Source organism: Somniosus microcephalus, unplaced genomic scaffold (assembly GCF_052327205.1).
Source record: "Somniosus microcephalus isolate GS21.2 unplaced genomic scaffold, FLI_Smic_1.0 unresolved_chr1, whole genome shotgun sequence".
Taxonomy (NCBI): Eukaryota; Metazoa; Chordata; class Chondrichthyes; order Squaliformes; family Somniosidae; genus Somniosus; species Somniosus microcephalus.
The window spans coordinates 76,207,470-76,230,148 of NW_028225179.1; the positions used below are offsets into that span (position 1 = coordinate 76,207,470).

At 58.4% G+C, this 22,679-nt stretch overlaps 1 protein-coding gene across 1 annotated transcript in view; it reads left to right on the forward strand.

Annotated features, from left to right (window-relative positions):
• The window catches only part of LOC147095504 (phosphoribosylformylglycinamidine synthase-like), an 81,761-nt gene that overhangs the window by 46,916 nt on the left and 12,166 nt on the right, over positions 1-22,679 (forward strand). Inside the window, exons 2-4 of the mRNA XM_085973652.1 lie at positions 5,080-5,228; positions 5,514-5,649; positions 19,257-19,362. Of these exons, the coding sequence (XP_085829778.1) occupies positions 5,087-5,228; positions 5,514-5,649; positions 19,257-19,362 (384 nt within the window). The 5' untranslated portion in view covers positions 5,080-5,086. The remainder of the gene's footprint in view (positions 1-5,079; positions 5,229-5,513; positions 5,650-19,256; positions 19,363-22,679) is intronic.

Below are 22,679 nucleotides of genomic sequence, written 5' to 3' on the forward strand. Positions count from 1 at the left end.
CTCTCCCCCTCTGTCGTGCTCTCTCTCTCCCCCTGTCGTGCTCTCTCTCCCCCCCTCTGTCGTGCTCTCTCTCCCCCCCCGTCGTGCTCTCTCTCCCCCCGTCGTGCTCTCTCTCCCCCCCTGTCGTGCTCTCTCCCCCACTGTCGTGCTCTCTCTCCCCCTCTGTCGTGCTCTCTCTCCCCCTCTGTCGTGCTCTCTCTCCCCCTCTGTCGTGCTCTCTCTCCCCCTCTGTCGTGCTCTCTCTCCCCCCCTGTCGTGCTCTCTCTCCCCCTCCGTCGTGCTCTCTCTCCCCCTCGTCGTGCTCTCTCTCCCCCCTCTGTCGTGCTCTCTCTCCCCCCCGTCGTGCTCTCTCTCCCCCCGTCGTGCTCTCTCTCCCCCCGTCGTGCTCTCTCTCCCCCCGTCGTGCTCTCTCTCCCCCCGTCGTGCTCTCTCTCCCCCCGTCGTGCTCTCTCTCCCCCCGTCGTGCTCTCTCTCCCCCGTCGTGCTCTCTCTCTCCCCGTCGTGCTCTCTCTCTCCCCGTCGTGCTCTCTCTCTCCCCGTCGTGCTCTCTCTCTCCCCGTCGTGCTCTCTCTCCCCCGTCGTGCTCTCTCTCTCCCCCCGTCGTGCTCTCTCTCTCCCCCTCTGTCGTGCTCTCTCTCCCCCCCCCCCCGTCGTGCTCTCTCTCTCCCCCCGTCGTGCTCTCTCTCTCCCCCCGTCGTGCTCTCTCTCTCCCCCCGTCGTGCTCTCTCTCTCCCCCCGTCGTGCTCTCTCTCTCCCCCCGTCGTGCTCTCTCTCTCCCCCCGTCGTGCTCTCTCTCTCCCCCGTCGTGCTCTCTCTCTCCCCCCGTCGTGCTCTCTCTCTCCCCCCGTCGTGCTCTCTCTCTCCCCCCGTCGTGCTCTCTCTCTCCCCCCGTCGTGCTCTCTCTCTCCCCCCGTCGTGCTCTCTCTCTCCCCCGTCGTGCTCTCTCTCTCCCCCCGTCGTGCTCTCTCTCTCCCCCCGTCGTGCTCTGTCTCTCCCCCCGTCGTGCTCTCTCTCTCCCCCCGTCGTGCTCTCTCTCTCCCCCCGTCGTGCTCTCTCTCTCCCCCCGTCGTGCTCTCTCTCTCCCCCCGTCGTGCTATCTCTCTCCCCCCGTCGTGCTATCTCTCTCCCCCCGTCGTGCTCTCTCTCTCCCCCCGTCGTGCTCTCTCTCTCCCCCCGTCGTGCTCTCTCTCTCCCCCCGTCGTGCTCTCTCTCTCCCCCCGTCGTGCTCTCTCTCTCCCCCCGTCGTGCACTCTCTCTCCCCCCGTCGTGCTCTCTCTCTCCCCCCGTCGTGCTCTCTCTCTCCCCCCGTCGTGCTCTCTCTCTCCCCCCGTCGTGCTCTCTCTCTCCCCCCGTCGTGCTCTCTCTCTCCCCCCGTCGTGCTCTCTCTCCCCCCGTCGTGCTCTCTCTCTCCCCCCGTCGTGCTCTCTCTCTCCCCCCGTCGTGCTCTCTCTCTCCCCCCGTCGTGCTCTCTCTCTCCCCCCGTCGTGCTCTCTCTCTCCCCCCGTCGTGCTCTCTCTCTCCCCCCGTCGTGCTCTCTCTCTCCCCCCGTCGTGCTCTCTCTCTCCCCCCGTCGTGCTCTCTCTCTCCCCCCGTCGTGCTCTCTCTCTCCCCCCGTCGTGCTCTCTCTCTCCCCCCGTCGTGCTCTCTCTCTCCCCCCGTCGTGCTCTCTCTCTCCCCCCCCGTCGTGCTCTCTCTCTCCCCCCGTCGTGCTCTCTCTCTCCCCCCGTCGTGCTCTCTCTCTCCCCCCGTCGTGCTCTCTCTCTCCCCCCGTCGTGCTCTCTCTCTCCCCCCGTCGTGCTCTCTCTCTCCCCCCGTCGTGCTCTCTCTCTCCCCCCGTCGTGCTCTCTCTCTCCCCCCGTCGTGCTCTCTCTCTCCCCCCGTCGTGCTCTCTCTCTCCCCCCGTCGTGCTCTCTCTCTCCCCCCGTCGTGCTCTCTCTCTCCCCCCGTCGTGCTCTCTCTCTCCCCCCGTCGTGCTCTCTCCCCCCCCGTCGTGCTCTCTCCCCCCCCGTCGTGCTCTCTCCCCCCCCGTCGTGCTCTCTCTCTCCCCCCGTCGTGCTCTCTCTCTCCCCCCGTCGTGCTCTCTCTCTCCCCCCGTCGTGCTCTCTCTCTCCCCCCGTCGTGCTCTCTCTCTCCCCCGTCGTGCTCTCTCTCTCCCCCCGTCGTGCTCTCTCTCTCCCCCCGTCGTGCTCTCTCTCTCCCCCCGTCGTGCTCTCTCTCTCCCCCCGTCGTGCTCTCTCTCTCCCCCCGTCGTGCTCTCTCTCTCCCCCCGTCGTGCTCTCTCTCTCCCCCCGTCGTGCTCTCTCTCTCCCCCCGTCGTGCTCTCTCTCTCCCCCCGTCGTGCTCTCTCTCTCCCCCCGTCGTGCTCTCTCTCTCCCCCCGTCGTGCTCTCTCTCTCCCCCCGTCGTGCTCTCTCTCTCCCCCCGTCGTGCTCTCTCTCTCCCCCGTCGTGCTCTCTCCCCCCCGTCGTGCTCTCTCCCCCCCCGTCGTGCTCTCTCTCTCCCCCCGTCGTGCTCTCTCTCTCCCCCCGTCGTGCTCTCTCTCTCCCCCCGTCGTGCTCTCTCTCTCCCCCCGTCGTGCTCTCTCTCTCCCCCCGTCGTGCTCTCTCTCTCCCCCCGTCGTGCTCTCTCTCTCCCCCCGTCGTGCTCTCTCTCTCCCCCCGTCGTGCTCTCTCTCTCCCCCCGTCGTGCTCTCTCTCTCCCCCCGTCGTGCTCTCTCTCTCCCCCCGTCGTGCTCTCTCTCTCCCCCCGTCGTGCTCTCTCTCTCCCCCGTCTCTCCCCCCGTCGTGCTCTCTCTCTCCCCCCGTCGTGCTCTCTCTCTCCCCCCGTCGTGCTCTCTCTCTCCCCCCGTCGTGCTCTCTCTCTCCCCCCGTCGTGCTCTCTCTCTCCCCCCCGTCGTGCTCTCTCTCTCCCCCCGTCGTGCTCTCTCTCTCCCCCCGTCGTGCTCTCTCTCTCCCCCCGTCGTGCTCTCTCTCTCCCCCCGTCGTGCTCTCTCTCTCCCCCCGTCGTGCTCTCTCTCTCCCCCCGTCGTGCTCTCTCTCTCCCCCCGTCGTGCTCTCTCTCTCCCCCCGTCGTGCTCTCTCCCCCCGTCGTGCTCTCTCTCTCCCCCCGTCGTGCTCTCTCTCTCCCCCCGTCGTGCTCTCTCTCTCCCCCCGTCGTGCTCTCTCTCTCCCCCCGTCGTGCTCTCTCTCTCCCCCCGTCGTGCTCTCTCTCTCCCCCCGTCGTGCTCTCTCTCTCCCCCGTCGTGCTCTCTCTCTCCCCCCGTCGTGCTCTCTCTCTCCCCCCGTCGTGCTCTCTCTCTCCCCCCGTCGTGCTCTCTCTCTCCCCCCGTCGTGCTCTCTCTCTCCCCCCGTCGTGCTCTCTCTCTCTCCCCCCGTCGTGCTCTCTCTCTCCCCCCGTCGTGCTCTCTCTCTCCCCCCGTCGTGCTCTCTCTCTCCCCCCGTCGTGCTCTCTCTCTCCCCCCGTCGTGCTCTCTCTCTCCCCCCCGTCGTGCTCTCTCTCTCCCCCCGTCGTGCTCTCTCTCTCCCCCCGTCGTGCTCTCTCTCTCCCCCCGTCGTGCTCTCTCTCTCCCCCCGTCGTGCTCTCTCTCTCCCCCCGTCGTGCTCTCTCTCTCCCCCCGTCGTGCTCTCTCTCTCCCCCCGTCGTGCTCTCTCTCTCCCCCCGTCGTGCTCTCTCTCTCCCCCCGTCGTGCTCTCTCTCTCCCCCCGTCGTGCTCTCTCTCTCCCCCCGTCGTGCTCTCTCTCTCCCCCCGTCGTGCTCTCTCTCTCCCCCCGTCGTGCTCTCTCTCTCCCCCCGTCGTGCTCTCTCTCTCTCCCCCCGTCGTGCTCTCTCTCTCCCCCCGTCGTGCTCTCTCTCCCCCCCCGTCGTGCTCTCTCTCCCCCCCCGTCGTGCTCTCTCTCCCCCCCTGTCGTCCTCTCTCCCCCCCTGTCGTCCTCTCTCCCCCCCTGTCGTCCTCTCTCCCCCCCCTGTCGTCCTCTCTCCCCCCCCTGTCGTCCTCTCTCCCCCCCCTGTCGTCCTCTCTCCCCCCCCCCTGTCGTCCTCTCTCCCCCCCCCTGTCGTCCTCTCTCCCCCCCTGTCGTCCTCTCTCCCCCCCCTGTCGTCCTCTCTCCCCCCCTGTCGTCCTCTCTCCCCCCCCTGTCGTCCTCTCTCCCCCCCCTGTCCTCCTCTCTCCCCCCCTGTCGTCCTCTCTCCCCCCCGTCGTCCTCTCTCCCCCCCTGTCGTCCTCTCTCCCCCCCTGTCCTCTCTCCCCCCTGTCGTCCTCTCTCCCCCCCTGTCGTCCTCTCTCCCCCGCTGTCGTCCTCTCTCCCCCGCTGTCGTCCTCTCGCCCCGCTGTCGTCTCTCCCCTCTGTCGTCCTCTCTCCCCCCTCTGTCGTCCTCTCTCCCCCTCTGTCGTCCTCTCTCCCCCTCTGTCGTCCTCTCTCCCCCTCTGTCGTCCTCTCTCCCCTCTGTCGTCCTCTCTCCCCCTCTGTCGTCCTCTCTCCCCCCCGTCGTGCTCTCTCTCCCCCCCGTCGTGCTCTCTCTCCCCCCCGTCGTGCTCTCTCTCCCCCCCGTCGTGCTCTCTCTCCCCCCCGTCGTGCTCTCTCTCCCCCCCGTCGTGCTCTCTCTCCCCCCCGTCGTGCTCTCTCTCCCCCCCGTCGTGCTCTCTCTCCCCCCCGTCGTGCTCTCTCTCCCCCCCGTCGTGCTCTCTCTCCCCCCCCGTCGTGCTCTCTCTCCCCCCCGTCGTGCTCTCTCTCCCCCCCCGTCGTGCTCTCTCTCCCCCCCGTCGTGCTCTCTCCCCCCCCCCGTCGTGCCTCTCTCTCCCCCCCCCCCGTCGTGCTCTCTCTCTTCCCCCCCCCCGTCGTGCTCTCTCTCTTCCCCCCCCCCCCCGTCGTGCTCTCTCTTCCCCCCCCCCCCCCGCCGTCGTGCTCTCTCTCTTTCCCCCCCCCCCCCGTCATGCTCTCTCTCCCCCCCCCCCACCCCACCCCAGTCGTGCTCGCGCTCTCTCTCACTCGCTCTCTCTTTGTCTCGGGCTTTGGGACGTTCTGAATTTGTGGATGATGCTTGTCCTTGTTTCTTTCACTGACGGCGTGTTGCTGTCTTTCAGATCCCAGATGGTGGTGCTACATTTCTACAAGAGTCCCAGCGAGCTCCCGCCCGTGGACGTGGGTAAGATCCTGCTTCGACCTGGAAACCATCATGTGGAGAAGATCGAGCGCGTCAGCCGCGAGCTCTGCTTCAACGTCAACTGGACAGGTCAGGGGAGGGGCCGGTCGGGGGTGCATTAACGGGAACATTGGTTGTGGGAGGGCTACGGGGTCATTGGAGGGGTCAGGGTCTTGGGCGGGCGATAGGGGGCAGGATCAGTGTCATCGTCGGGAGGGGTCAGTGTGTCTGGGGATAAGATGTCGAGCTGGCACTTTTCTCACCTCGGCCCCGTGCTGCAGACTGGCCCTTGCCCTGCAGCACCTCCCCCTGCCCTGTCTGCCCTCCCCGCTCTGCTAACCTGCCTGCTGATTCTGCCATCCCATCTTCCCACAGGTCCGGTCTCTCCCAGTCCGCAGGAAAGGCACAAGCTCGCTTGGATATTCCAATCTCCGTTCAGCTCCCAGAGTATTTCCACAGAACCTTTCCTCGCGGAGAGCGACGGTGACCTGCTGGTGGAGATCGGGCCGAGGTGAGTCTGGGCCCAGAATGGGAAAGTCGGGCATTGTGAGTATGAGCATGGTGAGTGTGTGCGGGAGAGACCCGTGTGGGTGTAAGCGTGTACGGGAGAGGTCCCTGTGGGTGTGAGTGTACGGGAGAGGTCCCTGTGGGTGTGAGTGTACGGGAGAGGTCACTGTGGGTGTGAGCGTGTATGGGAGAGGTGCCTGTGGGTGTGAGCGTGTACGGGAGAGGTCCCTGTGGGTGTGAGTGTACGGGAGAGGTCCCTGTGGGTGTGAGTGTACGGGAGAGGTCCCTGTGGGTGTGAGCGTGTACGGGAGAGGTCCCTGTGGGTGTGAGCGTGTACGGGAGAGGTCCCTGTGGGTTGGAGCGTGTACGGGAGAGGTCCCGGTGGGTGTGAGCGTGTACGGGAGAGGTCTCTGTGGGTGTGAGCGTGTACGGGAGAGGTCCCTGTGGGTGTGAGCGTGTACGGGAGTGGTCCCTGTGGGTGTGAGTGTACGGGAGAGGTCCCTGTGGGTGTGAGTGTACGGGAGAGGTCCCTGTGGGTGTGAGAGTGTACGGGAGAGGTCGCTGTGGGTTGGAGCGTGTACGGGAGAGGTCCCTGTGGGTGTGAGTGTGTACGGGAGAGGTCCCTGTGGGTGTGAGCGTGTACGGGAGAGGTCCCTGTGGGTGTGAGCGTGTACGGGAGAGGTCCCTGTGGGTGTGAGCGTGGACGGGAGATGTCCCTGTGGGTGTGAGTGTACGGGAGACGTCCCTGTGGGTATGACCGTGTACGGGAGAGGTCCCTGTGGGTGTGAGCGTGTACGGGAGAGGTCCCTGTGGGTGTGAGCGTGTACGGGAGAGGTCCCGGTGGGTGTGAGCTTGTACGGGAGAGGTCCCTGTGGGTGTGAGCGTGTACGGGAGAGGTCCCTGTGGGTGTGAGCGTGTACGGGAGAGGTCCCTGTGGGTGTGAGTGTACGGGAGAGGTCCCTGTGGGTGTGAGCGTGTACGGGAGAGGTCCCGGTGGGTGTGAGCGTGTACGGGAGAGGTCCCTGTGGGTGTGAGCGTGTACGGGAGAGGTCCCGGTGGGTGTGAGCGTGTACGGGAGAGTTCCCTGTGGGTGTGAGCGTGTACGGGAGAGGTCCCTGTGGGTGTGAGCGTGTACGGGAGAGGTCCCTGTGGGTGAGGGTGTACAGGAGAGGTCCCTGTGGGTGTGAGTGTATGGGAGAGGTCCCTGTGGGTGTGAGTGTACGGGAGAGGTCCTTGTGGGTGTGAGCGTGTACGGGAGAGGTCCCTGTGGGTGTGAGCGTGTACGGGAGAGGTCCCTGTGGGTGTGAGCGTGTACGGGAGAGGTTCCTGTGGGTGTGAGTGTACGGGAGAGGTCCCTGTGGGTGTGAGCGTGTACGGGAGAGGTCCCTGTGGGTGAGAGTGTACGGGAGAGGTCCCTGTGGGTGTGAGTGTACGGGAGAGGTCCCTGTGGGTGTGAGTGTACGGGAGAGGTCCCTGTGGGTGAGAGTATGTATGGGAGAGGTCCCTGTTGGTGTGAGCGTGTACGGGGGAGGTCCCTGTGGGTGTGAGCGTGTAAGGGAGCAGTCCCTGTGGGTGTGAGTGTGTACGGGAGAGGTCACTCAGTGTGAGCGTGTACGGGAGAGGTCCCTGTGTGTGTGACCGTGTACGGGAGAGGTCGCTGTGGGAGACCGTGTACGGGAGAGGTCCCTGTGGGAGACCGTGTACGGGAGAGGTCTCTTTGGGTCTGAGTGTGTACGGGAGAGGTCCCTGTGGGAGTGAGCGTGTACGGGAGAGGTGCCTGTGGGTGACCGTGTACAGGAGAGGTCCCTGTGGGTGTGAGCGTGCACGGGAGAGGTCCCTGTGGGTGAGGGTGTACGGGAGAGGTCCCTGTGGGTGTGAGTGTGTACGGGAGAGGTCCCTGTGGGTGTAAGTGTACGGGAGAGGTCCCTGTGTGTGTGAGCGTGTACAGGAGAGGTCCCTGTGGGTGAGAGTGTGTACGGGAGAGGTCCCTGTGGGTTGGAGCGTCTACGGGAGAGGTCCCTGTGGGTGTGAGAGTGTACGGGAGATGTCCCTGTGGGTGTGAGCGTGTACGGGATTGGTCCCTGTGGGTGTGAGCGTGTACGGGAGAGGTCCCTATGGGTGTGAGGGTGTACGGGAGAGGTCGCTGTGGCTAAGAGCGTGTACGGGAGAGGTCTCTGTGGGTGTGAGTGTGTACGGGAGAGGTCCCTGTGGGTGTGAGTGTACGGGAGAGGTCCCTATGGGTGTGAGTGTGTACGGGAGAGGTCCCTGTTGTTGTGAGCGTGTACGGGAGAGGTCCCTGTGGGTGTGAGTGTACGGGAGAGGTCCCTGTGGGTGTGAGCGTGTACGGGAGAGGTCCCGGTGGGTGTGAGCGTGTACGGGAGAGGTCCCTGTGGGTGTGAGCGTGTACGGGAGAGGTCCCTGTGGGTGTGAGCGTGTACGGGAGAGGTCCCTGTGGGTGTGAGTGTACGGGAGAGGTCCCTGTGGGTGTGAGTGTGTATGGGAGAGGTCCCTGTGGGTGTGAGTGTACGGGAGAGGTCCCTGTGGGTGTGAGCGTGTACGGGAGAGGTCCCTGTGGGTGTGAGTGTACGGGAGAGGTCCCTGTGGGTGTGAGCGTGAACGGGAGAGGTCCCTGTGGGTGTGAGCGTGTACGGGATTGGTCCCTGTGGGTGTGAGCGTGTACGGGAGAGGTCCCTGTGGGTGTGAGTGTACGGGAGAGGTCCCTGTGGGTTGGAGCGGGTACGGGAGAGGTCCCTGTGGGTGTGAGCGTGTACGGGAGCGGTCCCTGTGGGTGTGAGCGTGTGCGGGAGCGGTCCCTGTGGGTGTGAGCGTGTGCGGGAGAGGTCCCTGTGGGTGAGCGTGTACGGGAGATGTCCATGTGGGTGTGAGCGTGTACGGGAGCGGTCCCTGTGGGTGTGAGTGTACGGGAGAGGTCCCTGTGGGTGTGAGCGTCTACGGGAGAGGTCCCTGTGGGTGTGAGCGTGTATGGGAGAGGTCCCTGTGGGAGTGAGCGTGTACAGGAGATGTCCCTGTGGGTGTGAGCGTACGGGAGAGGTCCCTGTGGGTGTGAGCGTGTACGGGAGAGGTCCCTGTGGGTGTGAGTGTACGGGAGAGGTCCCTGTGGGTGTGACCGTGTACGGGAGAGGTCCCTGTGGGTGTGACCGTGTACGGGAGAGGTCCCTGTGGGTGTTAGTGTACGGGAGAGGTCCCTGTGGGTGTGAGTGTACGGGAGAGGTCCCTGCGGGTGTACGGGAGAGGTCCCTGTGGGTGTGAGCGTGTACGGGAGAGGTCCCTGTGGGTGTGAGCGTGTACGGGAGAGGTCCCGGTGGGTGTGAGCGTGTACGGGAGAGGTCCCTGTGGGTGTGAGCGTGTACGGGAGAGGTCCCTGTGGGTGTGAGCGTGTACGGGAGAGGTCCCTGTGGGTGTGAGCGTGTACGGGAGAGGTCCCTGTGGGTGTGAGCGTGTACGGGAGAGGTCCCTGTGGGTGTGAGCGTGTATGGGAGAGGTCCCTGTGGGTGTGGGTGTACGGGAGAGGTCCCTGTGGGTGTGAGTGTACGGGAGAGGCCCCTGTGGGTGTGAGTGTACGGGAGAGGTCCCTGTGGGTGTGAGTGTACGGGAGAGGTCCCTGTGGGTGTGAGCGTGTACGGGAGAGGTCCCTGTGGGTGTGAGCGTGTACGGGAGAGGTCCCTGTGGGTGGCTATCCTAAAACTCTTCAACTTGGTTCTGAGTGTCGGTTATTTCCCTGACATCTGGAACAAAGGACTCATAACACCCATATACAAAAGTGGGGACAAAATCGACCCAAACAACTATCGAGGCATCTGTGTAAACAGTAACCTGGGGAAGGTATTCTGTAGCATCATAAACAAAAGACTTATAAACTTCCTTGAAGAGCACAATGTCTTGAGTAAAAGCCAAATTGGATTCCTGCCAAACTATAGAACATCCGATCATATCTTCACCCTACAGACCCTAATTGACAAACACGTTCACCATAACAAAAGCAAAATCTACGCATGCTTTGTAGATTTCCAGAAGGCTTTCGACTCCATCTGGCATGACGGTTTATTCCTGAAACTTATCGAAAGCGGGGTAGGAGGTAAAACATATGATGTAATTAAATCAATGTATACAAACAATAAATGTGCAGTTAAAATTGGAGACAAACAAACAAAATACTTCCCACAGGGGCGGGGGGTGACGCAGGGCTCGCCAATCTCACCGACACTCTTTAATATTTACATTAATGGATTGGCAAAACTACTTGAACAATCTACAGCACCCGGCCTCACCCTATATGAATCCAAGGTTAAATTCCTCCTCTATGCCGACGACCTGGTTCTGCTGTCACCAACTAAGGAGGGTCTACAGCAGAACCTGGACCTGCTGGAGTCGTACTGCCAGACTTGGGCCCTGACAATAAATCCCCAAAAAACCAAAGTCCTTGTGTTCCAGCAAAGATCCAAACAACATGGACCCACAATAAATTTCACAGTAGGAACAACCAAAATTGAACAAACCACTCACTACACATACTTGGGCTTAAAAATCAGTTCTACGGGAAACTTCAAACTGGCTGTGAATGAACTGAAAGAGAAAGCAAGAAGGGCTTTCTATGCCATCAAAAAATCAATCCAAATAGAAATCCCAATTAGCATTTGGCTCAAAATTTTCAAATCAGTAATTGAACCAATTGCACTCTATGGCAGTGAGGTCTGGGGACCACTAACACAACAAGATTTTGCAAAATGGGACAAACACCCAATTGAGATCCTACATGCGGAATTCTGTAAAAGTATCCTCCGGACTCAAAGGAAAACAGTAAACAACGCATGCAGGGCGGAACTAGGCCAATACCCATTAATAATCACTATCCAAAAAAGAGCCACCAAATTTTGGAATCACCTACAAATGAGCAACCCCCAATGCTATCACTACGACGCCCTGAAATGCCAAGAGCTGACCATAAAGAAGAATACCCTCAGTCAACTAGTCCTGGGACTCAATAAAGTAACTAATAACAATACTAACAATAACCAGCCCCAGGACAGTGACAGGGTAACACAAAGAATTCGACCCAACACAATCGTCGCTAAGCAAAAGGAAAAATATCTGTCATATTGGGCAGAAACAACAAAAACCCAAAACAAACTCAATTGCTACTTGGCCCTAAACAGACAATACAACATAGCTGATTACCTGACCATGGTAAAGGATAACAAACTGAGAAGAACCTTGACAAGGTACAGACTTAGCGAACATAGCCTAGCGATCGAAAAAGGCAGACACAGGCAGACCAGGCTGCCAAGAGAAGACAGGATATGCTCTCACTGCAGTCAGGGAGTAGTTGAGACAGAGATGCACTTCCTCACAGCCTGTGGAAAATATCAGGGCATCAGAGAGAATTTCTATCAAAAATTCTCACAAATATGCCCTGAATTCAGAAATCTGACTGACAACCAAAAACTCCCATTCCTACTGGGGGAGGAGAGAAGCTGTGTAACACTGGCGGCACACTATGTTACAGCTTGCCATGAACAGAGGGACAACCAGTAAACTAAGACAAGAGTATATATAAACAAGGCGAAAATATATTTATAAACTCAGGGATATACCTGTTTATACACTGTATGAATGGAACCGCGTTTATGTCTTCAACCATAAATGTATTTTGATGCTTTGGCAACATAAGATGTACCTTATCATGCCAATAAAGCGATTTGTATTGTATTGTATTGGGTGAGGGTGTACAGGAGAGGTCCCTGTGGGTGTGAGTGTACGGGAGAGGTCCCTGTGGGTGTGAGTGTACGGGAGAGGTCCCTGTGGGTGTGAGTGTACGGGAGAGGTCCCTGTGGGTGTGAGTGTGTACGGGAGAGGTCCCTGTGGGTGTGAGCGTGTACGGGAGAGGTCCCTGTGGGTGTGAGCGTGTACGGGAGAGGTCCCTGTGGGTGAGAGTGTACGGGAGAGGTCCCTGTGGGTGTGAGTGTACGGGAGAGGTCCCTGTGGGTGTGAGTGTACGGGAGAGGTCCCTGTGGGTGTGAGTGTACGGGAGAGGTCCCTGTGGGTGAGAGTATGTATGGGAGAGGTCCCTGTTGGTGTGAGCGTGTACGGGGGAGGTCCCTGTGGGTGTGAGCGTGTAAGGGAGCGGTCCCTGTGGGTGTGAGTGTGTACAGGAGAGGTCACTCAGTGTGAGCGTGTACGGGAGAGGTCCCTGTGTGTGTGACCGTGTACGGGAGAGGTCCCTGTGGGAGACCGTGTACGGGAGAGGTCTCTTTGGGTCTGTGTGTGTACGGGAGAGGTCCCTGTGGGAGTGAGCGTGTACGGGAGAGGTGCCTGTGGGTGACCGTGTACAGGAGAGGTCCCTGTGGGTGTGAGCGTGCACGGGAGAGGTCCCTGTGGGTGAGGGTGTACAGGAGAGGTCCCTGTGGGTGTGAGTGTGTACGGGAGAGGTCCCTGTGGGTGTGAGTGTACGGGAGAGGTCCCTGTGTGTGTGAGCATGTACGGGAGAGGTCCCTGTGGGTGTAAGTGTACGGGAGAGGTCCCTGTGGGTGTGAGTGTACGGGAGAGGTCCCTGTGTGTGTGAGCGTGTACAGGAGAGGTCCCTGTGGGTGTGAGTGTGTACGGGAGAGGTCCCTGTGGGTTGGAGCGTCTACGGGAGAGGTCCCTGTGGGTGTGAGAGTGTACGGGAGATGTCCCTGTGGGTGTGAGCGTGCACGGGAGAGGTCCCTGTGGGTGAGGGTGTACAGGAGAGGTCCCTGTGGGTGTGAGTGTGTACGGGAGAGGTCCCTGTGGGTGTGAGTGTACGGGAGAGGTCCCTGTGTGTGTGAGCATGTACGGGAGAGGTCCCTGTGGGTGTAAGTGTACGGGAGAGGTCCCTGTGGGTGTGAGTGTACGGGAGAGGTCCCTGTGGGTGTGAGTGTACGGGAGAGGTCCCTGTGGGTGTAAGTGTACGGGAGAGGTCCCTGTGGGTGTGAGTGTACGGGAGAGGTCCCTGTGTGTGTGAGTGTGTACAGGAGAGGTCCCTGTGGGTGTGAGTGTGTACGGGAGAGGTCCCTGTGGGTTGGAGCGTCTACGGGAGAGGTCCCTGTGGGTGTGAGAGTGTACGGGAGATGTCCCTGTGGGTGTGAGCGTGTACGGGATTGGTCCCTGTGGGTGTGAGTGTGTACGGGAGAGGTCCCTGTGGGTGAGAGTGTGTACGGGAGAGGTCCCTGTGGGTGTGAGCGTGTACGGGAGAGGTCCCTGTGGGTGTGTGTGTATGGGAGAGGTCCCTGTGGGTGTGAGCGTGTACGGGAGAGGTCCCTGTGGGTGTGAGCGTGTACGGGAGAGGTCCCTGTGGGTGTGAGCGTGTACGGGAGAGGTCCCTGTGGGTGTGAGCGTGTACGGGAGAGGTCCCTGTGGGTGAGAGTGTGTACGGGAGAGGTCCCTGTTGTTGTGAGCGTGTACGGGAGAGGTCCCTGTGGGTGTGAGTGTACGGGAGAGGTCCCTGTGGGTGTGAGCGTGTACGGGAGAGGTCCCGGTGGGTGTGAGCGTGTACGGGAGAGGTCCCTGTGGGTGTGAGCGTGTACGGGAGAGGTCCCTGTGGGTGTGAGCGTGTACGGGAGAGGTCCCTATGGGTGTGAGTGTACGGGAGAGGTCCCTGTGGGTGTGAGTGTGTATGGGAGAGGTCCCTGTGGGTGTGAGTGTACGGGAGAGGTCCCTGTGGGTGTGAGCGTGTACGGGAGAGGTCCCTGTGGGTGTGAGTGTACGGGAGAGGTCCCTGTGGGTGTGAGCGTGAACGGGAGAGGTCCCTGTGGGTGTGAGCGTGTACGGGATTGGTCCCTGTGGGTGTGAGCGTGTACGGGAGAGGTCCCTGTGGGTGTGAGTGTACGGGAGAGGTCCCTGTGGGTTGGAGCGGGTACGGGAGAGGTCCCTGTGGGTGTGAGCGTGTACGGGAGCGGTCCCTGTGGGTGTGAGCGTGTGCGGGAGCGGTCCCTGTGGGTGTGAGCGTGTGCGGGAGAGGTCCCTGTGGGTGAGCGTGTACGGGAGATGTCCATGTGGGTGTGAGCGTGTACGGGAGCGGTCCCTGTGGGTGTGAGTGTACGGGAGAGGTCCCTGTGGGTGTGAGCGTCTACGGGAGAGGTCCCTGTGGGTGTGAGCGTGTATGGGAGAGGTCCCTGTGGGAGTGAGCGTGTACAGGAGATGTCCCTGTGGGTGTGAGCGTACGGGAGAGGTCCCTGTGGGTGTGAGCGTGTACGGGAGAGGTCCCTGTGGGTGTGAGTGTACGGGAGAGGTCCCTGTGGGTGTGACCGTGTACGGGAGAGGTCCCTGTGGGTGTGACCGTGTACGGGAGAGGTCCCTGTGGGTGTTAGTGTACGGGAGAGGTCCCTGTGGGTGTGAGTGTACGGGAGAGGTCCCTGCGGGTGTACGGGAGAGGTCCCTGTGGGTGTGAGCGTGTACGGGAGAGGTCCCTGTGGGTGTGAGCGTGTACGGGAGAGGTCCCGGTGGGTGTGAGCGTGTACGGGAGAGGTCCCTGTGGGTGTGAGCGTGTACGGGAGAGGTCCCTGTGGGTGTGAGCGTGTACGGGAGAGGTCCCTGTGGGTGTGAGCGTGTACGGGAGAGGTCCCTGTGGGTGTGAGCGTGTACGGGAGAGGTCCCTGTGGGTGTGAGCGTGTATGGGAGAGGTCCCTGTGGGTGTGGGTGTACGGGAGAGGTCCCTGTGGGTGTGAGTGTACGGGAGAGGCCCCTGTGGGTGTGAGTGTACGGGAGAGGTCCCTGTGGGTGTGAGTGTACGGGAGAGGTCCCTGTGGGTGTGAGCGTGTACGGGAGAGGTCCCTGTGGGTGTGAGCGTGTACGGGAGAGGTCCCTGTGGGTGGCTATCCTAAAACTCTTCAACTTGGTTCTGAGTGTCGGTTATTTCCCTGACATCTGGAACAAAGGACTCATAACACCCATATACAAAAGTGGGGACAAAATCGACCCAAACAACTATCGAGGCATCTGTGTAAACAGTAACCTGGGGAAGGTATTCTGTAGCATCATAAACAAAAGACTTATAAACTTCCTTGAAGAGCACAATGTCTTGAGTAAAAGCCAAATTGGATTCCTGCCAAACTATAGAACATCCGATCATATCTTCACCCTACAGACCCTAATTGACAAACACGTTCACCATAACAAAAGCAAAATCTACGCATGCTTTGTAGATTTCCAGAAGGCTTTCGACTCCATCTGGCATGACGGTTTATTCCTGAAACTTATCGAAAGCGGGGTAGGAGGTAAAACATATGATGTAATTAAATCAATGTATACAAACAATAAATGTGCAGTTAAAATTGGAGACAAACAAACAAAATACTTCCCACAGGGGCGGGGGGTGACGCAGGGCTCGCCAATCTCACCGACACTCTTTAATATTTACATTAATGGATTGGCAAAACTACTTGAACAATCTACAGCACCCGGCCTCACCCTATATGAATCCAAGGTTAAATTCCTCCTCTATGCCGACGACCTGGTTCTGCTGTCACCAACTAAGGAGGGTCTACAGCAGAACCTGGACCTGCTGGAGTCGTACTGCCAGACTTGGGCCCTGACAATAAATCCCCAAAAAACCAAAGTCCTTGTGTTCCAGCAAAGATCCAAACAACATGGACCCACAATAAATTTCACAGTAGGAACAACCAAAATTGAACAAACCACTCACTACACATACTTGGGCTTAAAAATCAGTTCTACGGGAAACTTCAAACTGGCTGTGAATGAACTGAAAGAGAAAGCAAGAAGGGCTTTCTATGCCATCAAAAAATCAATCCAAATAGAAATCCCAATTAGCATTTGGCTCAAAATTTTCAAATCAGTAATTGAACCAATTGCACTCTATGGCAGTGAGGTCTGGGGACCACTAACACAACAAGATTTTGCAAAATGGGACAAACACCCAATTGAGATCCTACATGCGGAATTCTGTAAAAGTATCCTCCGGACTCAAAGGAAAACAGTAAACAACGCATGCAGGGCGGAACTAGGCCAATACCCATTAATAATCACTATCCAAAAAAGAGCCACCAAATTTTGGAATCACCTACAAATGAGCAACCCCCAATGCTATCACTACGACGCCCTGAAATGCCAAGAGCTGACCATAAAGAAGAATACCCTCAGTCAACTAGTCCTGGGACTCAATAAAGTAACTAATAACAATACTAACAATAACCAGCCCCAGGACAGTGACAGGGTAACACAAAGAATTCGACCCAACACAATCGTCGCTAAGCAAAAGGAAAAATATCTGTCATATTGGGCAGAAACAACAAAAACCCAAAACAAACTCAATTGCTACTTGGCCCTAAACAGACAATACAACATAGCTGATTACCTGACCATGGTAAAGGATAACAAACTGAGAAGAACCTTGACAAGGTACAGACTTAGCGAACATAGCCTAGCGATCGAAAAAGGCAGACACAGGCAGACCAGGCTGCCAAGAGAAGACAGGATATGCTCTCACTGCAGTCAGGGAGTAGTTGAGACAGAGATGCACTTCCTCACAGCCTGTGGAAAATATCAGGGCATCAGAGAGAATTTCTATCAAAAATTCTCACAAATATGCCCTGAATTCAGAAATCTGACTGACAACCAAAAACTCCCATTCCTACTGGGGGAGGAGAGAAGCTGTGTAACACTGGCGGCACACTATGTTACAGCTTGCCATGAACAGAGGGACAACCAGTAAACTAAGACAAGAGTATATATAAACAAGGCGAAAATATATTTATAAACTCAGGGATATACCTGTTTATACACTGTATGAATGGAACCGCGTTTATGTCTTCAACCATAAATGTATTTTGATGCTTTGGCAACATAAGATGTACCTTATCATGCCAATAAAGCGATTTGTATTGTATTGTATTGGGTGAGGGTGTACAGGAGAGGTCCCTGTGGGTGTGAGTGTACGGGAGAGGTCCCTGTGGGTGTGAGTGTACGGGAGAGGTCCCTGTGGGTGTGAGTGTACGGGAGAGGTCCCTGTGGGTGTGAGCGTGTACGGGAGAGGTCCCTGTGGGTGTGAGCGTGTACGGGAGAGGTCCCTGTGGGTGAGAGTGTACGGGAGAGGTCCCTGTGGGTGTGAGTGTACGGGAGAGGTCCCTGTGGGTGTGAGTGTACGGGAGAGGTCCCTGTGGGTGTGAGTGTACGGGAGAGGTCCCTGTGGGTGAGAGTATGTATGGGAGAGGTCCCTGTTGGTGTGAGCGTGTACGGGGGAGGTCCCTGTGGGTGTGAGCGTGTAAGGGAGCGGTCCCTGTGGGTGTGAGTGTGTACAGGAGAGGTCACTCAGTGTGAGCGTGTACGGGAGAGGTCCCTGTGTGTGTGACCGTGTACGGGAGAGGTCCCTGTGGGAGACCGTGTACGGGAGAGGTCTCTTTGGGTCTGTGTGTGTACGGGAGAGGTCCCTGTGGGAGTGAGCGTGTACGGGAGAGGTGCCTGTGGGTGACCGTGTACAGGAGAGGTCCCTGTGGGTGTGAGCGTGCACGGGAGAGGTCCCTGTGGGTGAGGGTGTACAGGAGAGGTCCCTGTGGGTGTGAGTGTGTACGGGAGAGGTCCCTGTGGGTGTGAGTGTACGGGAGAGGTCCCTGTGTGTGTGAGCATGTACGGGAGAGGTCCCTGTGGGTGTAAGTGTACGGGAGAGGTCCCTGTGGGTGTGAGTGTACGGGAGAGGTCCCTGTGTGTGTGAGCGTGTACAGGAGAGGTCCCTGTGGGTGTGAGTGTGTACGGGAGAGGTCCCTGTGGGTTGGAGCGTCTACGGGAGAGGTCCCTGTGGGTGTGAGAGTGTACGGGAGATGTCCCTGTGGGTGTGAGCGTGCACGGGAGAGGTCCCTGTGGGTGAGGGTGTACAGGAGAGGTCCCTGTGGGTGTGAGTGTGTACGGGAGAGGTCCCTGTGGGTGTGAGTGTACGGGAGAGGTCCCTGTGTGTGTGAGCATGTACGGGAGAGGTCCCTGTGGGTGTAAGTGTACGGGAGAGGTCCCTGTGGGTGTGAGTGTACGGGAGAGGTCCCTGTGGGTGTGAGTGTACGGGAGAGGTCCCTGTGGGTGTAAGTGTACGGGAGAGGTCCCTGTGGGTGTGAGTGTACGGGAGAGGTCCCTGTGTGTGTGAGTGTGTACAGGAGAGGTCCCTGTGGGTGTGAGTGTGTACGGGAGAGGTCCCTGTGGGTTGGAGCGTCTACGGGAGAGGTCCCTGTGGGTGTGAGAGTGTACGGGAGATGTCCCTGTGGGTGTGAGCGTGTACGGGATTGGTCCCTGTGGGTGTGAGTGTGTACGGGAGAGGTCCCTGTGGGTGAGAGTGTGTACGGGAGAGGTCCCTGTGGGTGTGAGCGTGTACGGGAGAGGTCCCTGTGGGTGTGTGTGTATGGGAGAGGTCCCTGTGGGTGTGAGCGTGTACGGGAGAGGTCCCTGTGGGTGTGAGCGTGTACGGGAGAGGTCCCTGTGGGTGTGAGCGTGTACGGGAGAGGTCCCTGTGGGTGTGAGCGTGTACGGGAGAGGTCCCTGTGGGTGTGAGCGTGAACGGGAGAGGTCCCTGTGGGTGTGAGCGTGTACGGGATTGGTCCCTGTGGGTGTGAGTGTGTACGGGAGAGGTCCCTGTGGGTGTGAGCGTGTACGGGAGAGGTCCCTGTGGGTGTGAGTGTACGGGAGAGGTCCCTGTGGGTGTGAGCGTGTACGGGAGAGGTCCCTGTAGGTGTGAGTGTACGGGAGAGGTCCCTGTGGGTGTGAGTGTACGGGAGAGGTCCCTGTGGGTGTGAGCGTGTACGGGAGAGGTCCCTGTGGGTGTGAGCGTGTACGGGAGAGGTCCCTGTGGGTGTGAGTGTACGGGAGAGGTCCCTGTGGGTTGGAGCGGGTACGGGAGATGTCCCTGTGGGTGTGAGCGTGTACGGGAGCGGTCCCTGTGGGTGTGAGCGTGTACGGGAGATGTCCCTGTGGGTGTGAGCGTGTACAGGAGCGGTCCCTGTGGGTGTGAGTGTACGGGAGAGGTCCCTGTGGGTGTGAGCGTCTACGGGAGAGGTCCCTGTGGGTGTGAGCGTGTACGGGAGAGGTCCCTGTGGGTGTGAGCGTGTACGGGAGAGGTCCCTGTGGGTGTGAGCGTGTACGGGAGAGGTCCCTGTGGGTGTGAGCGTGTACGGGAGAGGTCCCTGTGGGTGTGAGTGTGTACGGGAGAGGTCCCTGTGGGTATGAGCGTGTACGGGAGAGGTCCCTGTGGGTGAGAGCGTGTACGGGAGAGGTCCCTGTGGGTGTGAGTGTGTACGGGAGAGGTCCCTGTGGGTGTGAGTGTACGGGAGAGGTCCCTGTGGGTGTGAGCATGTACGGGAGAGGTCCCTGTGGGTGTGAGCATGTACGGGAGATGTCCCTGTGGGTGTGAGCGTGTACGGGATTGGTCCCTGTGGGTGTGAGCGTGTACGGGAGAGGTCGCTGTGGGTGTGAGCGTGTTCCAGAGATGTCCCTGTGGGTGAGAGCGTGTACAGGATGGGCCCGTTCACCTGGCTGTGTTTGGGGCCGGTCTCTGGGCCGTGTTGGGGCCCGTTCTCTGGGCTGTGATGTCTGCTTCTCGGTCTTCGCTCCTGACCCCGTTTTTATATTTTCCTGCCTCAGGTTGAACTTCTCCACAGCCTGGTCGACCAATGCTGTCTCCATCTGTCAGTCCATCGGGTTAACGGCGGTGGATCGCATTGAGTGCTCCGGCCGGTATCTCCTGAAGGTGAGAGTAATGGGCCCGTGTTCAAAACGGCCACTAGGACATACACTGGGCACCGAGATAGACGGACACCAGACTCCGGGATAGACACACACTAGGCATTGAGACGGACACCAGACACTGGGATAGACGGACACTAGCCACCTGGATAGACTGACACAGGGCACCGAGACGGACACCAGACACTGGGATAGACAGACACCGGGATAGACGGACAGTGGGCACCGAGACAGACACCGGACACAGAGGGACAACAGACACTGGGATAGACGGACACCAGACTCCGGGATAGACAGACACCAAGCACCAAAAGGGACAGCGGGCACTGGGATAGATGGACAGCGGGCATTGGGATAGACAGACAGCGGGCACTGGGATAGACGGACAGCGGGCACCGAGAGGGACAGTGGACACTGGGATAGATGGACACCAGACACTGGGATAGACAGAAACAGGGCACCGAGAGGGACACCAGACTCCGGGATAGACAGACACCAAGCACCAAAAGGGACAGCGGGCATTGGGATAGACAGACCGGGCACTGGGATAGACGGACAGCGGGCACCGAGAGGGACAGTGGACACTGGGATAGATGGACACCAGACACTGGGATAGACAGAAACAGGGCACCGAGAGGGACACCAGACTCCGGGATAGACAGACACCAGGCACCAAGAGGGACAGCAGACACTGGGCTAGACGGACGCCGGGCACCGATACGGACAGCAGACACTGCGAGAGACAGAAACAGGGCACCGATAGGGACAGCAGACACTGGGATAGACGGACACCAGACACTGGGATAGACAGACACCAGGCACAGAGCGGGACAGCAGACACTGGGATAGACGGACACCAGACACTGGGATAGACGGACACCGGGCACCAAAACACTCACACACTGATGGGTGTCACCAATGCCTCAGAACACCGTCCCACCCACTGACGGGGGTGGTTTCCGTTTACCCCCCCCCAGCTCACTGTCCCACCCACTGACGGGGGGCTCTTTTACCCCTCCCCCCAGCTCACTGTCCCACCCACTGATGGGGGGCTCCGTTAACCCCCCTCCCCAGCTCACTGTTCCCCACCGCCCCCCCCCCCCCCCCCCAGCTCACTCTCCCACCCACTGACGGGGGGCTCCGTTACCCCTCCCCCCACGCACTGTCCCACCCACTGATGGGGGTTTCCGTTACCCCTTCCCCCACGCTCTGTCCCACCCACTGACGGGGGTCTCCGTTACCCCCCCCCCCCCCCCCCCGCAGCTCACTCTCCCACCCACTGACTGGGGGGCTCCGTTACCCCCCAGCTCTCACTCCCACCCACTGATGGGGGGCTCCGTTACCTCTCCCCCCAGCTCACACTCCCACCCACTGACGGGGGGTTTCCGTTTCCAAGCATTGGTTGGTAATATTGTTATCACTGGTATTCAGTTCTAAATGGTTCCTCTGGGGAGCACAGCCATGGCACGGTGGGTGGGGGGGTGGTGGAGAGAGGAAGCTAAGAAAAGCAATAGCGATAAGGGATTTGATAGTTAGGGGAACCAACAGGCATTTCTGCGGCCGCAGACGTTTCTCCAGGATGGTACGTTGCCTCCCTGGTGCCAGGGTCAAGGATGCTACTGAGCAGCTGCAGGACACTCTGAGGGGGGAGGGTGAACAGCCAGAGGTCTTGGTCCATATCAGGATCAGTGACATAGGTAGAAAGAGGGATGAGGTCCTGCAGACAGACTATAGGGAGCTAGGAAAGAGATTAATAAGCAGGAACTCAAAGGTAGTAATCTCTGGATTACTCCCAGTGCCACGAGCTAATGAGTACAGAAATAGGAGGATAGAGCAGATGAATGTGTGGCTAAAGAGTTGGTACAGGATGGAGGGCTTTAGGTTCCTGAGGCATTGGGAGCGGTCCTGGGGGTGGTGGGAACTGTACAAGCCGGACGGGTTGCACCTCAACCGGAACGGGACCAACATCCTTACAGGGGAGTTTGCTAGTGCTGTTGGGGGGGGGTTCAAACTAGCTTGGCAGGAGATGGGAACCTGAGAGTAGATTCAGAAGGGAGAGAAACAAAGCTGAAAATGGAAAGCAGAAAATTAGTAAGTGAGAGTTCGGAAGGCAGAGGAAACATGGGCTAGAAAATAGACAACAAAGGGGTTTGGCAGTGCTAAATGGTATATACTTCAATACAAGGAGTATAGTGAATAAGGCAGATGAGCTGAGGGCACAGATAGACACGTGGAAGTATGATGATATAGCTATTGCTGAGACAAGGGCAGGAATGGCAGCTCAACATTCCTGGTTTAGACGAGATAGAGAGGGGGATCGCAGTATTGGTTAAAGAAACAATTACAGCTGTGAGGAGGGGTGATATGTGAGAAGGATCATCAAATGAGACCATATGGGTTGAACTGAAGAACAAAAAAGGGGCAATCACACTGCTGGGGAGTGTATTATAGATCCCCAAACAGTCAGAGGGAGATAGAATGACAAATATGTCGGCAAATTTCTGAAGTGCAAAAACTATAGGGCAGTACAATACAATACAATACAAATCGCTTTATTGGCATGATAAGGTACATCTTATGTTGCCAAAGCATCAAAATACATTTATGGTTGAAGACATAAACGCGGTTCCATTCATACAGTGTATAAACAGGTATATCCCTGAGTTTATAAATATATTTTCGCCTTGTTTATATATACTCTTGTCTTAGTTTACTGGTTGTCCCTCTGTTCATGGCAAGCTGTAACATAGTGTGCCGCCAGTGTTACACAGCTTCTCTCCTCCCCCAGTAGGAATGGGAGTTTTTGGTTGTCAGTCAGATTTCTGAATTCAGGGCATATTTGTGAGAATTTTTGATAGAAATTCTCTCTGATGCCCTGATATTTTCCACAGGCTGTGAGGAAGTGCATCTCTGTCTCAACTACTCCCTGACTGCAGTGAGAGCATATCCTGTCTTCTCTTGGCAGCCTGGTCTGCCTGTGTCTGCCTTTTTCGATCGCTAGGCTATGTTCGCTAAGTCTGTACCTTGTCAAGGTTCTTCTCAGTTTGTTATCCTTTACCATGGTCAGGTAATCAGCTATGTTGTATTGTCTGTTTAGGGCCAAGTAGCAATTGAGTTTGCTTTGGGTTTTTGTTGTTTCTGCCCAATATGACAGATATTTTTCCTTTTGCTTAGCGACGATTGTGTTGGGTCGAATTCTTTGTGTTACCCTGTCACTGTCCTGGGGCTGGTTATTGTTAGTATTGTTATTAGTTACTTTATTGAGTCCCAGGACTAGTTGACTGAGGGTATTCTTCTTTATGGTCAGCTCTTGGCATTTCA